This window comes from Hyla sarda, chromosome 8, assembly GCF_029499605.1.
Source record: "Hyla sarda isolate aHylSar1 chromosome 8, aHylSar1.hap1, whole genome shotgun sequence".
Lineage (NCBI taxonomy): Eukaryota > Metazoa > Chordata > Amphibia > Anura > Hylidae > Hyla > Hyla sarda.
This window is the reverse complement of record NC_079196.1, coordinates 220532309-220549912: the sequence shown is the minus strand read 5'-3', so window position 1 is coordinate 220549912 and position 17604 is coordinate 220532309. Positions and strand designations below refer to the sequence as shown.

The window sequence follows — 17604 nt, the reverse complement described above, 5'->3', positions numbered from 1 at the left end:
GGTTACTATAGGTAAAATCTTTATTTTTCAGGTTTTTCCATAAAGAGTAGATATACCTAAATCTCAAGACTTTTAGGGTACGTCCTTAATTTGAGGAGATCCGCTGCGAGTTTGGCCACCATTCAATGGGTCCCCAGTCAATCAAGAAATCTGCCGCCATGGCGTATTTTCCGTGCACCTGGTGAAGCGAATGGTGGCGAAACTCGCAGGGGGGATCTCCTGTTATCAACGCCTGAACGTCCTCTCAAAGGGGGGTTATCCAGAATTAGAAAAACTGAGCCGATTTCTTCCAAAAACAGCGCCACCCCTGTCCCCAGGTTTTATGTGGTATTGCAGCTCTGTTCCGTTGAAGTGAATGGAGTCAGGTTGTAACACCACACACAACCTTAGGACAGGGGTGGCGCTGTATTTTTTTTTTCTTGTCCTCTATTCCTGGATAAACTCTATTAGTTTCGTGAATAAGAATGTCGCATAATAGCCTTGTAAATAATAGAGGGGGGCGGGGATATGTCAGGTGTTTTAGCATGACGTGGTGCGCCGTTTTCTGCGCAATTTTGATTGTCGGCTGCCCAGAATTTATTATGAGGAATAGGCCTATATAATAGATTCCAGCTTTTTGTAAAGTGCGACATTGCGTTCACACTACGCAATTTCTGCCTGAAATTTCCACATTGAAAAAGCCAGGTGGATTCTGCAATCTGCGCTTAAAGGGGTTCTCCGCTGCTCAGCGTTTGGAACAAACTGTTCCGAACGCTGGAAACGTGAGCTTGTGACGTCATAGCCCCGCCCCCATCATGATGTCACACCCCCCTCAATGCAAGTCTATGGGAGGGGGCCGTCACGCCCCCTCCCATAGACTTGCATTGAGGGGGCGTGGCCGTGACATCACTAGCAGGGTTGTGACCGTGACATCACGAGCTCCGGCGCTGCACCCAACGCTCTAAACGAACGGCGGGTGCAGCAGGGAGATCGCGGGGGTCCCCAGCGGTGGGACCCCCACGTTCAGACATCTTATCCCCAATCCAAAGGGTCCCGCAATGTCTGGGGCAGTGTACACCTTTAAAGGGGTACTCCGGTGGGAAACTTTTTTTTTTAAATCAACTGGTGCCAGAAAGTTAAACAGATTTGTAAATGACTTCTATTAAAAAATCTTAATCCTTCCAGTACTTATTAGCTGCTGAATATTACAGAGGACATTACTTTCTTTTTGGAACACGGAGCTCTCTGCTGACATCATGACCACAGTGCTCTCTGCTGACACCTCTGTCCATTTTAGGAACTGTCCAGAGTAGGAGAAAATCCCCATAGCAAACATATGCTGCTCTGGACAGTTCCTAAAATGGACAGAGATGTCAGCAGAGAGCACTGTGCTTGTGATGTCAGCAGAGAGCTCTGTGTTCCAAAAAGAAAAGAATTTCCTCTGTAGTATTCAGCAGCTAATAAGTACCGGAAGGATTACGTTTTTTTTAATAAAAGTAATTTACAAATCTGTTTAACTTTCTGACACCAGTTGATTTAAAAAAAAAAGTTTTCCACTGGAGTACCCCTTTAAGGGCCTGTTCAAACTGCGGAACTTCTGTACGGAATTTCCCCGCATTGCCAGTCATCCGGCATGGAGCAAAGTTCGCTCCGTGCACCAGATGTCTGGGGTACCAAAGCTAAGATTGCGGGGGTCCCCAGCGGCAGGACCCCCACGATCAGACATCTAATCCTCTATCCTTTGGATCCTTTGGATAGGGGATAAGATGTCTAGGGGCGGAGTACCCTTTTAAGGTCATGGACTGTGTCTTCATGGTCGTTCATACATAGGCGATATTGTAGATATCAATGTGGATGGTCCTTTAACCCTTCTCCTCCCTCTGTCCCCAGGGTTTCACGCCTCGCAGGGTCTCACTGAGGGCTGGCTTCCATCTCTGCTGCTCCTGCGTGACTACAACATCCCTGCACTGTTCACTATGTACAGGTAGGTGACCGGGGGCAGACCCCTAGGTGGACCCCCCAAGGCACAACATGGCAGGGAAGGCTGCAGCTGCAGTTTTTCCACCTTGTCCGACATCTTTAAAGGGGTACTCCAGTGGAAACGTTTTTTTCTTAATGAACTGATGCCAGAAAGTTAAGCAGATTTGTAAATTACTTCTATTTAAAAAAATCTTAATCCTTCCAGTACTTTTTAGCAGCTGAATGCTACAGAGGAAATTCTTTTCTTTTTGAATTTCTTTTTTGTCTTGTCCACAGTGCTCTCTGCTGACACCTCTGTCCATATCAGGAACTGTCCAGAGCAGCATAGGTTTGTTATGAGGATTTTCTCCTGCTCTGGACAGTTCCTGATACGGACATCAGGTGTCAGCAGAGAGCACTGTGGACTAGACAAAAAAGAAATTCAAAAAGAATTTAGCATACAGCTGCTAAAATTTACTGGAAGGATAAAGATTTTTTTTAAATAGAAGTAATTTACAAATCTGTTTAACTTTCTGGCACCAGTTGATTTAAAAAAAAAAAATGTTTTCCACCGGAGTACCCCTTTAACCTTTTCCGCCAGTGTCTATCCAGGGCATGCTGGGAGCTGCAGTCTTTTAAGAACTGTGGAGCGTGGGGGCTCCACAGCTCTTAAAAGACTACAGCCCCCAGCATGCCCTGGATAGACACTGGCGGAAAAGGTTAAAGGGGTACTCCGGTGGAAAACACCCGGGGGGTGGGAGCCCCCTTTATATCATTCCCTTGCTGTGTCTTGCAGTGAGCAGGAGCTGAAGTATTCCCTGCAGATCCTGGGAGAGCTGGATGTCCGGATCCTGGGCTCCGGGCCCTTTCCATTTTGTTCCCAGAAGCCGGAGCAGGTCCAGTCGGACCCCAACAAGCCCCCTGTGAGCAGTAACGCCTACTACCTACTGTTCAGGGGTGCGGCGTGGCTGGATGAGGAGACTTACATGGGACTGCTGGATGAAGAGGATGAGCACTGAGCATCTCCTCTGTCAGTAAGGAACCAGAATAGTTGTCAGTAAAGGGTCTATTCACACGCCTCAAATTAAAGGGGTACTCCGGTGGAAAACATTTATTTTATTTTATTTTTTAAATCAACTGGTGCCAGAAAGTTAAACAGATTTGTAAATGACTTCTATTAAAAAATCTTAATCCTTCCAGTGCTTATCAGTTGCTGTATAATACAGAGGAAGTTTGTTTATTTTTGAATTTCTTTTCTGCCTGACCACAGTGCTCTCTGCTGACACCTCTGTCCATTTTAGGAACTTTCCAGAGTAGGAACAATTTCCCCATAGCAAACATCTCCTACTCTGGACAGTTCCTGACATGGACAGAGGTGTCAGCAGAGAGCACTGTGGTCAGACTGAAAGGAAAATCAAAAAGAAATGAACTTGTGGAGCATAAAGCAGCTGAGAAGTACTGGAAGGATTAAGATTTTTATATAGAAGTAATTTACAAATCTGTTTAACTTTCTGGCACCAGTTGATTTAAAATGAAAAAATGTTTTCCACCGGAGTACCCCTTTAAAGACCATAGATTTCTATGGGATTCCGCACTCCCATTCACACTTCTGAATTTCCGCTTGCGGAAATTCAGAAGTGTGAATGGGAGTGCGGAATCCCATAGAAATCTATGGCCTTTATTTTGAAGCGGAATTCTGCAGTGTGAATATACCCTAAGACATTACTAGGGGTAGATAGCTACCCAGACCCCAATAACCCATCATGGGGTAGAGGACAATTGTTCTTAATGGGGTGGGTTTTTTGTGGGGGGGGGTGTCCCTGATAAATAATGAATATTTCTATTACCGACTGTTTGTCTTTATGTGATTGCTACAATAAATCATGTCTACAACGTTATATCATTCTACTATAAACTGGTGATGGAGTTTGTGGAGTACCAGAAATGACCACTAGATGGAGTCATATATTCAGAGTAATTCCATCAGCCGACCCTACAGTGAAGGATAAGGACAATCATCCCTAAAAGTAGAGTTTACATAAGGAACAGTATTATAGTAGTTATATTCTTGTATATAGGAGCAGTATTATAGTAGTTATATTCTTGTATATAGGAGCAGTATTATAGTAGGTATATTCTTGTATATAGGAGGCAGTATTATAGTAGGTATATTCTTGTATATAGGAGGCAGTATTATAGTAGGTATATTCTTGTATATAGGAGCAGTATTATAGTAGTTATATTCTTGTATATAGGAGCAGTATTATAGTAGTTATATTCTTGTATATAGGAGCAGTATTATAGTAGTTATATTCTTGTATATAGGAGACAGTATTATAGTAGTTATATTCTTGTATATAGGAGCAGTATTATAGTAGTTATATTCTTGTATATAGGAGCAGTATTATAGTAGTTATATTCTTGTATATAGGAGACAGTATTATAGTAGTTATATTCTTGTATATAGGAGCAGTATTATAGTAGTTATATTCTTGTATATAGGAGGCAGTATTATAGTAGGTATATTCTTGTATATAGGAGCAGTATTATAGTAGTTATATTCTTGTATATAGGAGCAGTATTATAGTAGGTATATTCTTGTATATAGGAGGCAGTATTATAGTAGGTATATTCTTGTATATAGGAGCAGTATTATAGTAGGTATATTCTTGTATATAGGAGCAGTATTATAGTAGTTATATTCTTGTATATAGGAGCAGTATTATAGTAGTTATATTCTTGTATATAGGAGCAGTATTATAGTAGTTATATTCTTGTATATAGGAGACAGTATTATAGTAGTTATATTCTTGTATATAGGAGCAGTATTATAGTAGTTATATTCTTGTATATAGGGACAGTATTATAGTAGTTATATTCTTGTATATAGGAGCAGTATTATAGTAGTTATATTCTTGTATATAGGAGACAGTATTATAGTAGTTATATTCTTGTATATAGGAGCAGTATTATAGTAGTTATATTCTTGTATATAGGGACAGTATTATAGTAGTTATATTCTTGTATATAGGAGCAGTATTATAGTAGTTATATTCTTGTATATAGGAGCAGTATTATAGTAGTTCTATTCTTGTATATAGGAGCAGTATTATAGTAGTTATATTCTTGTATATAGGGACAGTATTATAGTAGTTATATTCTTGTATATAGGAGCAGTATTATAGTAGTTATATTCTTGTATATAGGAGCAGTATTATAGTAGTTCTATTCTTGTATATAGGAGCAGTATTATAGTAGTTATATTCTTGTATATAGGGGGCAGTATTATATTAGTTATATTCTTGTATATAGGGGGCAGTATTATAGTAGTTATATTCTTGTATATAGGAGGCAGTATTATAGTAGTTATATTCTTGTATATAGGAGCAGTATTATAGTAGTTATATTCTTGTATATAGGGGGCAGTATTATATTAGTTATATTCTTGTATATAGGGGGCAGTATTATAGTAGTTATATTCTTGTATATAGGAGCAGTATTATAGTAGTTATATTCTTGTATATAGGAGCAGTATTATAGTAGTTATATTCCTGTATATAGGAGTGGTATTATAGTAGATATATTCTTGTATATAGGGGGCAGTATTATAGTAGTTATATTCTTGTATATAGGAGCAGTATTATAGTAGATATATTCTTGTGTATAGGAGCAGTATTATAGTAGTTATATTCTTGTATATAGGAGCAGTATTATAGTAGTTATATTCTTGTATATAGGAGCAGTATTATAGTAGTTATATTCTTGTATATATAGGAGCAGTATTATAGTAGTTATATTCTTGTATATAGGAGCAGTATTATAGTAGTTATATTCTTGTATATAGGAGGCAGTATTATAGTAGTTATATTCTTGTATATAGGAGCAGTATTATAGTAGTTATATTCTTGTATATAGGGGGCAGTATTATAGTAGTTATATTCTTGTATATAGGAGCAGTATTATAGTAGATATATTCTTGTGTATAGGAGCAGTATTATAGTAGTTATATTCTTGTATATAGGAGCAGTATTATAGTAGTTATATTCTTGTATATAGGAGCAGTATTATAGTAGTTATATTCTTGTATATATAGGAGCAGTATTATAGTAGTTATATTCTTGTATATAGGAGCAGTATTATAGTAGTTATATTCTTGTATATAGGAGGCAGTATTATAGTAGTTATATTCTTGTATATAGGAGCAGTATTATAGTAGGTATATTCTTGTATATAGGAGCAGTATTGTAGTAGTTATATTCTTGTATATAGGAGCAGTATTGTAGTAGTTATATTCTTGTATATAGGGGCAGTATTATAGTAGTTATTTTCTTGTATATAGGAGCAGTATTATAGTAGTTATATTCTTGTATATAGGGGGCAGTATTATAGTAGTTATATTCTTGTATATAGGAGTAGTATTATAGTAGTTATATTCTTGTATATAAGAGGCAGTATTATAGTAGTTATATTCTTGTATATAGGAGGCAGTATTATAGTAGTTATATTCTTCTCAAGGATGTGAAAAAATTTCCCTTCAGGTCGCCCCCTTGGAGATGATCCTAAATACTTTGCTTTATGATGACACTGGGTCTTGTGTTCCTCAGGAAGCGTCTTCCATTAGTATCGCCCTCAGCTATAACCTCTACTGTTTTTACGATCTCTCTTACGCTATTATACGACATCTGAACATCTTCCTGTGTATCATCAATCATTCAGATTCTTGGAAAGCCCCTTGTTTTCTCTCTTGTTGCCGGTGACTGACATGTGATGGTGGGTCCAGGTAACGCCCAGCGAATTCCATGCACGAGTCCCGTCAATCAGAAAGGGGCTCATGCACAGAACTGCGCAAAATGGGCAGGAGAGTAGCCTTGGGCTTACAATTTAATACAGTGGTCTCCAAACAGTGGCCCTCCAGATGTTGCAAAACTTCAACTCCCAGCATGCGCGGACAGCCAACAGCTGTCCCGGCATGCTGGGAGTTGAAGTTTTGCAACATCTGGAGGTCCACAGTTTGAGACCACTGCTTTAAAATGAACTTCATGTTTAGTATCTAAAATCCTGGCTTTGTTGCCTATAGCGACCAATCAGAGCTCAGCTTTCATGTCCTAAACTGCTATGTAAAAATGAAAGCTGCTCTGTGATTGGTTTCTATGGACAACAGGTATAAGCCAGGTCCATATAATAGTTTGGAATCAATAGTGCTGGCCAACTTATCCTTTGTTTTTATTACACAAACGGGGGAGTGGCTACCTCCATTTTGGCTCTTGCACCCCACCCACCTCTATCAGGTGTATATATGGTGTCCTGGATGTTTCAGGTCCTGCAATGCCTGCTGAACTGTTCACACAGAGGCATATTCATACTGTAGGGTCCGTCCCAATGAGGTCACCTTACCGTGGTGGGACGGTCCAAGCTATTTGGCCGCCAAATTGCAAGCTAAGTACCTCACTATTTCATAACTTCATAATTTTATATTTCCATTTATTGCACCATAGCTGTATAGCTGTTCATGTTGTATCTATATACTCATGTTTTATCTATATCTTTGTGCTATCAGTGTGCTGCTGTATATTTAGCCCAGCCGCGTGCACCTGTAAGCCAGGTCCATATAATAGTTTGGAATCAATAGTGCTGGCCAACTTATCCTTTGTTTCTATGGACAACAGGGCTAGATTTTGCTCTATACATTTAGGCCTAAACTGTTCTGCGCATTTAAAAAAAAAAAATTCTGCTTGCTGCCAGTGAATGAAAATCGTAAGAGGCGGCTAATATGTCGTGACCCGTTCACTGGGCAACATACTGATAAAAATTCAGATGGAAGATAGACTACGTGTAAAGGCGGGTAAAAATAAAGCCGCGCTCCGATCGGTTGCCATGGGAGACAAGGGCGTCTATTCTCAGAGACCATTCTTTCCGTACATGATGCCCAGTGGAGCGTGTCAGCTCCTATCTATTCATATTGGACATCCGGTTGCCGTCCTCTGGGTCTGACAATACATTGTACTAGTACATCTCATCCCCCGAGTCACCATAATCCTACCGGTGACATCAGATTACATCGGGTCATGTCTGACAAAACCCAGAGATGACGACTTTAAACAAAAACTTACCTGAACCATTATTTTATCCTCCTGCAGGTGGGGTGGCACAAGATTTGTGCCCCATATAGTAGTTGGCCCCCATGTAGCAATAGGCTCCTATATAAAAGTTGACCCCCATATAGCAGTAGGCTCCCTACTGTGCCCCATATAGCAGTAGGTTCACCCATACTGCCCCCAAATAAAAGTAGACCTCTATTTACCAGTTGGCCTCATTTAACAGTAGGCCCAGTCCCATACAGCCCCCATGTAGCATTAGGTCCTACCCTCATATAGCAGTAGGCCCCATACTGCCCCCATATAGCATTAGGCCCCTATATAGCAGTTGTTCCCCCATCGAGGAGTAGGCCCCATATAACAGTTGGCTCCACATCTATAGTGGGGCACTATAGGTGTGGAGCCAACGGTTATATAGGGCCTACTCCTCGATGGGGGCCAACTGTTATATAGGGGCCTAATGCTATATGGGGGCAGTATGGGGCATACTGCTATATGGGGGGCACTATATAGCACTAGGCTCCCATACTGCCCCCCTATAACAGTAGGCCCCTTTTAACAGTTAACCCCATGTAGCAGTTGACCCCACCCCATACAGCCCCCATATAACAGAAGGCCCAACCCCCAAGTAGCAGTAGGCCCCCATACTGCCCCATATAACAGTAGGCCCCCATTTAACAGTTATCCCCATGTAGCAGTTGGCCCCACCCCATACAGCCCCCATATATCAGTAGGCCCAACCCCCAAGTAGCAGTAGGCCCCCATACTGCCCCCATATAGCATTAGGCCCCTATATAACAGTTGGCCCCCATCGAGGAGTAGGCCCCATGTAACAGTTGGCTCCACACCCGTAATGACCCATATAGCAGTAGGCCTACCACATAACAGTTGGCCATATAACAGAGGGCCCCCCATATAGCAGTTGGCCCCCATATATAAATTGGCTACACATATTCTCCTCCACTCCTGCTACCAGCAGCCATTACTTTCTTAAGTTGGCGATGGCAGGCCTTCTTAAAGTGGCCTTGGTGGACGATAGATTGGGGGCTGCAGGTGAGCTGCGAGACGCGCGGCACCTGGCAAAGAGCCACGGTTTGGTCTCCAAACTTTGGACCTCCAGGTGTTGCAAAACTACAACTCCCAGCATGCCCGGACAGCCGTTAGCTGTCCGGGCATGCTGGGGGTTGTAGTTTTGCAACAGCCTAAGGCACATGGGTTACAAAACACTGGGTTAGGTAGTCACATTCACTGCACAGTCAGTAGCCTTAATAACGATAAAGAACTGAAATGCAAAACTATAAAGTTAGAGAACTTACACAATCATTAAGCTTTATTTACATAAGACTGGAAAACATTTCAAGAAGGTGCGACGGCCTTGTCAGTAGCCATGGGGGGGGGGAGGCGCCGTGGTCTTCACATCGAGTTGTTCATTTTTCATAATTTGCTAATTAATCCCACGGATAAAAAAAAAACAGAAAACAATCAAATAAATAGAAAAGTCAATAAATTAAAGTCATCACATTATACATGTGAATCAATGGGAGCGATGGCGGCAGATACTATGGTCTCTGCACGGAGGTACATAGTAAAATGAAAGTAAATTCAAATTTTAAGTTTCAAATAAAATCAACATTAAGCTTATATTATTACAACACAAAAATAATAGCATGGACACCACAAGCTTGATTGTCTGTGGATGATCTATGGTTAAGCCAATGAATTTCCCTTAATGGGTAGAACCATCAGCAGTCTACTCAATGGTCGTTCTATGAGTTTCTACTCCTGGGAAGGGCCCCTCAGTGTCTAGAACCATTGGCAGTCAACTCAATGGTCATTATATGAGATTCTACCCCAGGTAAGGGCCCCTCAGTGGGTAGAACCATCAGCAGTCTACTCAATGGTTGTTCTATGAGGTTCTACTCCTGGGAAGGGCCCCTCAGTGTGCAGAACCATTGGCAGTCAACTCAATGGTCATTCTATGAGGTTCTACCCCAGGTAAGGGCCCCTCAGTGGGTAGAACCGTCAGCAGTCTACTCATTGGTCATTCTGTGAGGTTCTACTCCTGGGAAGGGCCCCTCAGTGTCTAGAACCATTGGCATTCAACTCAATGGTCATTCTATGAGATTCTACCTCAGGTAAGGGCCCCTCAGTGGGTAGAACCGTCAGCAGTCTACTCAATGGTCGTTCTATGAGGTTCTGCTCCTGGGAAGTGCCCATCAGTGTGTAGAACCGTTTGCAGTCAACTTAATGGTTATTCTATTGGGTTCTATATTGGGGAAGGGCCCCTCAGTGGGTAGAACCGTCAACAGTCTAGTCAATGGTCATTCTATGAGGTTCTACACCGGGGAAGGTCCCCTCAATGGGTAGAATCATTAGCAGTCAACTCAATGTTCATTCTATGAGGTTCTACACCAGGGAAGGGCCCCTCAGTGGGTAGAACCATTGGCAGTATACTCAATGGTGATTCTATTGGGTTCTACATTGGGGAAGAGGCAATACATTCTATGAAGACGAAGATATATAATTCACCAGTCCAACAAGAATCCCACCGTAGAGCTACGAGGAGCGGAGGTTTTAGGCTGGAGTCAGCCGCCATGTTTTTCCTTTTCCCTGTGTTATAAACTGTACAAGTTCAGAGAGACGGGAGGCGACGTGGTGCCGGTCAATCTCCGCCTCCAGAGTCAGACCAAATACTTCAAGTTTCGAAGTGAAGAAGCCAACTCTCTCGTACCCAATACCAAGAAGGTTATGTACTCTCCTCTCAGGGTTGACTTCTTCAGACAAAGTATAAGGGACAATCAATTCCGGAGTTTCCATTCAGTAGGGAACGGGCGATCCCTATGGTGGGGGAGCAGCAGTGGAGACGCTGTGTTGGTTTCAGCTATCGGTAGGGGACAAGTGGTTGTTGGACGGACCATTGGCTCTCTCTCTGAGTTCTGGCAGGGTGAGGGTATCTGGTGCAGAAGTCTTGCGAGGTCTATCCTTAGGGAGGGTGAGGAATTCTGGAGGTTCGCCAGTGATGGGGGTGGCTGGGGCACTGCGAATGGCCGGGCAGAGGCTCTCCGGCGTGATGGTGATGGTGGGGGCGACCGGGCCTATCTTCTCATTGGTGGCCGCCTGGGTCTCCTTCTCATACTCTCGTACCTCCTCCATAGTCATTCCTAAAAGACAACAATGGAGCAAGAAGGGATTAGAAGGTAAAAAGATCCGAAATAACCCAAAATTCCATTTCACCTCACACATTGGAGACTTGACGTAACGCCACGCCTCCTTGTGATGTCACGCCCCCTCCCATAGACATGAATTGAGGGGGCATTGCGTGGTGTCTCCAATCCGCCCCCACAATCAGACATGTCTGATCCCTCCTACGATCGACATCTTATGTCTTATCCTTTGGATAGGGGATAAAATGTCTATGGCCGGAATACCCCTTTAAAGGGGTACTCTGGTGGAAAACTTTTTTTTTTTAATTAACTGGTGGCAGAAAGATAAACAGATTTGTAAATTACTTCAATTAAAAAATCTTAATCCTTCTAGTACTTATTAGCTGCTGAATACTACAGAGGAAATTATTTTCTTTTTGGAACACAGAGCTCTCTGCTGACATCATGAGCACAGTGCTCTCTGCTGACATTTCTGTCCATTTTAGGAACTGTCCAGAGTAGCATATGTTTACTATGGGGATTTTCTCCTACTCTGGACAGTTCTTAAAATGGACAAAATTATTTCCCCTGTAGTATTCAGCAGCTAATAAGTATTGGGAGGATTAAGAGTTTTTTAATAGAAGTAATTTACAAATCTGTTTAACTTTCTGGCACCAGTTGATTTAAAAAAAAAAAGTTTTCCATGCGCAATCCTGATGAAGGGCCATGTCCAGGCCTGAAACACGTTTTATGTGATACAATAAAATGCTATTTTACCTACTTATTGGAGCTTAGTCTCTTCTGATCTACATGGTCCAGCGCTGCAGAAAATATACTTTTTACACCTATTGCATCATTTTCAAAAATGAAAGAAGCGATCTGATTGGTTGCTATGGGCAACTCAGCAACTTCCCTCTGGACAGGTTTTGATAAATCTCCCCCAATGTGTCATTTTTACCAAAAATGCGCATAGGAATAGAAGCCCCCAAAAAAGCTGCAAAATTGCAATTGTTTTTTAATTTTGCCCCACCAATACATTTTTGACATCATGATGACATCACTGTGATTGTCCATTTAAAGGGGTACTCTGGTGGAAAACATTTTTTTTTTCTTAAATCAACTGGTTTAAAAAAAAAAAAAAAAATTACTTACTTACTGTAAATTACTTCTATTAAAAAAAATCTTTATCCTTCCAGTACTTATTAGCAGCTGTATGCTACAGAGGAAATTCTATTCTTTTTGAATTTCTTTTTTGTCTTGTCCACAGTGCTCTCTGCTGACACCTGATGCCCGTATCAGGAACTGTCCAGAGCAGGAGAAAATCCTTATTTCAAAACTATGCTGCTCTGGACAGTTCCTGACACGGACAGAGGTGTCAGCAGAGAGCACTGTGGACAAGACAAAAAATAAATTAAAAAAGCAAAGAATCTCCTCTGTAGCATACAGCTGCTAATAAGTACTGGAAGGATAAAGATTTTTTTAATAGAAATAATTTACAAATCCGTTTAACTTTATGGCACCAGTTCATTTAAAAAAAGTTTTCCACCGGAGTACCCCTTATGGATGGATTCCAAAGTCTATTTGACTATGATCCCTAAGTTATATTTTTGTGGAGAATTCTGGGTAAGTTCTACCACATTCAGCCTCATGCACATTTTGGAGCCTTAACCCCCGTAGGTGCCAGGGTTTCATCTGGTATTGTATTTTGTTTTTATGGTTCCGCCGCTTTGCTTTCCTTTGTGTTATTAAGTTACCGTAAATTATTTTGCGCTCCTGCCGAGGCCCCTGACATATCGCTCTCATACAGATCTCATCCACTGGCGCCCAGAGGAAATGTGAATTGCCTTAAGTAGAAGATAGCTGTGCTCCGCTTATTAAGAGACTCGTCCCAAGAGCTTACAGTCACTTTGCCTTAACGCAATATTACAGGAGGCAGTAAGTGGATATGCTCTGGGCGGAGGATTTTACCTTGAAACACCGGCGCCGTGTCAGTCTGCGAGAATGAACTAATTGTGTATCTGACAATAATGTACGAACAGGTGAAATATCAGATCAGATTCCTTCTTATACCTGTTAATGTAATTAAAGAACATTTCCTCCTAAAGTTCTATTCCCCTACAAGAGGTTTGTATGCAAAATCAATACCATAGCGCCCCCATGGCTGCTGTCCTCTGACGCTTTACCACCAAACTATACAAAATAAGTGATGAACAGTCAGGTGCTGCTGGATACCCCAGAAATATAACTTACCATACCACTCATCCACCCAGGCAAAAGCCTGACGATGTCCTACGATCAGCAGGTCGCGAATCACCTGACATGAAAGAGGAGCGAGAAGGGGAGAGATCACACATTACATAATAATAGTAATATACATACTATAATACTGCCCCCTATGTACAAGAATATAACTACTATAATACTGCCTCCTATGTACAAGAATATAACTACTATAATACTGCTCCTATATACAAGAATATAACTACTATAATACTGCTCCTATATACAAGAATATAACTACTATAATACTGCTCCTATATACATGAATATAACTACTATAATACTGCTATATACAAGAATATAACTACTATAATACTGCCTCCTATATACAAGAATATAACTACTATAATACTCCTCCTATATACATGAATATAACTATTATAATACTGCTCCTATATACAAGAATATATCTACTATAATACTGCTCCTATATACAAGAATATAACTACTATAATACTGCCTCCTATATACAAGAATATACAGTAACTACTGTAATACTGCCCCTATATACAAGAATATAACTACTATAATACTGCTCCTATATACAAGAATATAACTACTATAATACTGCCTCCTAAGTACAAGAATATAACTACTATAATAATGCTCCTATATACAAGAATATAACTACTATAATACTGCTCCTATATACAAGAATACAACTACTATAATACTGCTCCTATATACAAGAATACAACTACTATAATATTGCTCCTATATACAAGAATATAACTACTATAATACTGCTCATATATACAAGAATATAACTACTATAATACTGCCTCCTATATACAAGAATATATCTACTATAAAACTGATCCTATATACAAGAATATGACTACTATAATACTGCCTCCTATATACAAGAATATAACTACTATAATACTGCTCCTATATACAAGAATATAATTACTATAATACTGCTCCTATATACAAGAATATAACTACTATAATACTGCTCCTATATACAAGAATATAACTACTATAATACTGCCTCCTATATACAAGAATATAACTACTATAATACTGTCTCTATATACAAGAATATAATTACTATAATACTGCTCCTATATACAAGAATATAACTACAATAATACTGCTCCTATATACAAGAATATAACTACTATAATACTGCCTCCTGTATACAAGAATATAACTACTATAATACTGCTCCTATATACAAGAATATAACTACTATAATATTGCTCCTATATACAAGAATATAACTACTATAATACTGCCTCCTGTATACAAGAATATAACTACTATAATACTGCTCCTATATACAAGAATATAATTACTATAATACTGCTCCTATATACAAGAATATAACTACTATAATACTGCTCCTATATACAAGAATATAACTACTATAATACTGCCTCCTATATACAAGAATATAACTACTATAATACTGTCTCTATATACAAGAATATAATTACTATAATACTGCTCCTATATACAAGAATATAACTACAATAATACTGCTCCTATATACAAGAATATAACTACTATAATACTGCCTCCTGTATACAAGAATATAACTACTATAATACTGCTCCTATATACAAGAATATAACTACTATAATATTGCTCCTATATACAAGAATATAACTACTATAATACTGCCTCCTGTATACAAGAATATAACTACTATAATACTGCTCCTATATACAAGAATACAACTACTATAATATTGCTCCTATATACAAGAATATAACTACTATAATACTGCTCCTATATACAAGAATATAACTACTATAATACGGCCTCCTATATACAAGAATATAACTACTATAATACTGCTCCTATATACAAGAATATAACTACTATAATACTGCTCCTATATGCAAGAATATAACTACTATAATACTGCTCCTATATACAAGAATATAACTACTATAATACTACTCCTATATACAAGAATATAACTACTATAATACTGCCTCCTATATACAAGAATATAAATACTATAATACTGCTCCTATATACAAGAATATAACTACTATAATACTGCTCTCTATATACAAGAATATAACTACTATAATACTGCTCCTAAATACAAGAATATAACTACTATAATACTGCTCCTATATACAAGAATATAACTACTATAATACTGCTCCTATATACAAGAAAATAACTACTATAATACTGCTCCTATATACAAGAATATAACTACTATAATACTGCTCCTATATACAAGAAAATAACTACTATAATACTGCTCCTATATACAAGAATATAACTACTATAATACGGCCTCCTATATACAAGAATATAACTACTATAATACTGCTCCTATATACAAGAATATAACTACTATAATACTGCTCCTATATACAAGAATATAACTACTATAATACTGCTCCTATATACAAGAATATAACTACTATAATACTGCTCCTATATACAAGAATATAACTACTATAATACTGCTCTCTATATACAAGAATATAACTACTATAATACTGCTCCTAAATACAAGAATATAACTACTATAATACTGCTCCTATATACAAGAATATAACTACTATAATACTGCTCCTATATACAAGAAAATAACTACTATAATACTGCTCCTATATACAAGAATATAACTACTATAATACTGTTCCTATATACAAGAAAATAACTACTATAATACTGCTCCTATATACAAGAATATAACTACTATAATACGGCCTCCTATATACAAGAATATAACTACTATAATACTGCTCCTATATACAAGAATATAACTACTATAATACTGCTCCTATATACAAGAATATAACTACTATAATACTGCTCCTATATACAAGAATATAACTACTATAATACTGCTCCTATATACAAGAATATAACTACTATAATACTGCTCCTAAATACAAGAAAATAACTACTATAATACTGCTCCTATATACGAGAATATAACTACTATAATACTGCTCCTATATACAAGAAAATAACTACTATAATACTGCTCCTATATACAAGAAAATAACTACTATAATACTGCTCCTATATACAAGAATATAACTACTATAATACGGCCTCCTATATACAAGAATATAACTACTATAATACTGCTCCTATATACAAGAATATAACTACTATAATACTGCTCCTATATACAAGAATATAACTACTATAATACTGCTCCTATATACAAGAATATAACTACTATAATACTGCTCTCTATATACAAGAATATAACTACTATAATACTGCTCCTAAATACAAGAATATAACTACTATAATACTGCTCCTATATACAAGAATATAACTACTATAATACTGCTCCTATATACAAGAAAATAACTACTATAATACTGCTCCTATATACAAGAATATAACTACTATAATACTGCTCCTATATACAAGAAAATAACTACTATAATACTGCTCCTATATACAAGAATATAACTACTATAATACTGTCTCCTATATACAAGAATATAACTACTATAATACTGCTCCTATATACAAGAATATAACTACTATAATACTGCTCCTATATACAAGAATATAACTATTATAATACTGCTCCTATATACAAGAAAATAACTACTATAATACTGCTCCTATATACAAGAATATAACTACTATAATACTGCTCCTATATACAAGAAAATAACTACTATAATACTGCTCCTATATACAAGAATATAACTACTATAATACTGCCTCCTGTGTGTGTTGTACATTATACACATGATGTCCCCTCTCGCTCACCTTGTGTACAAACTGTTCCACCCGTGTCTGGAGCCCCCACACCTCGAACTTGACGTTGACCAGTTTATAGGAGCACATGACGGGCCGGGTGTGACTCCTCCACCCCTCCTGGAGAGGCCCGCGCCCCGTCTTACTGGAGTCAAAATGCCTGAGATCCTACAGTAGAGAGGAGAGGACTTGAGGTCAGGAGGACATTACTGGATATTGGATTAGAAGAGATGTGTGGGGGTCTCACTCAGATGGAGGGTGGGCTGTGTATAAGAGTTCATACATTGTCTTTATTCATTACTAGCTGAGTACCCGGCTTTGCCCGGTTTTTCCTTCCTAATCCTTGTTGGGGAGGAAAATAAACAAAGGAGGAAGGTTTTGACTTCATATCCTGTCCTCATATATTGTTGTCATATCCCAACCCCATCCTCACATCCCGTCCT

The 17604-nt window shown here is 38.7% G+C and overlaps 2 protein-coding genes across 12 annotated transcripts in view; one reads left to right on the top strand and one right to left on the bottom strand.

Annotated features, from left to right (window-relative positions):
• The window catches only part of MSS51 (MSS51 mitochondrial translational activator), a 136106-nt gene that overhangs the window by 56742 nt on the left and 61760 nt on the right, over window positions 1-17604 (top strand). For 7 of the 11 annotated variants that reach the window (XM_056536481.1, XM_056536482.1, XM_056536487.1 and 4 more), the window contains 2 exons: window positions 1870-1963; window positions 2735-2861. In XM_056536481.1, the coding sequence (XP_056392456.1) occupies window positions 1870-1963; window positions 2735-2861 (221 nt within the window). Of the gene's footprint in view, window positions 1-1869; window positions 1964-2734; window positions 3095-17604 lie in introns of those variants that run through there. The other 4 variants (XM_056536488.1, XM_056536489.1, XM_056536484.1 and 1 more) reach the window with 3 other exon arrangements.
• The window catches only part of LOC130285180 (cytoplasmic phosphatidylinositol transfer protein 1-like), a 69688-nt gene continuing 61428 nt past the window's right edge, over window positions 9345-17604 (bottom strand). The window contains exons 8-10 of the mRNA XM_056536491.1: window positions 17174-17329; window positions 13427-13490; window positions 9345-11194 (exon numbers count right to left, since the gene is read on the bottom strand). Coding sequence (XP_056392466.1) covers window positions 10911-11194; window positions 13427-13490; window positions 17174-17329 — 504 coding nt within the window. The 3' untranslated portion in view covers window positions 9345-10910. The remainder of the gene's footprint in view (window positions 11195-13426; window positions 13491-17173; window positions 17330-17604) is intronic.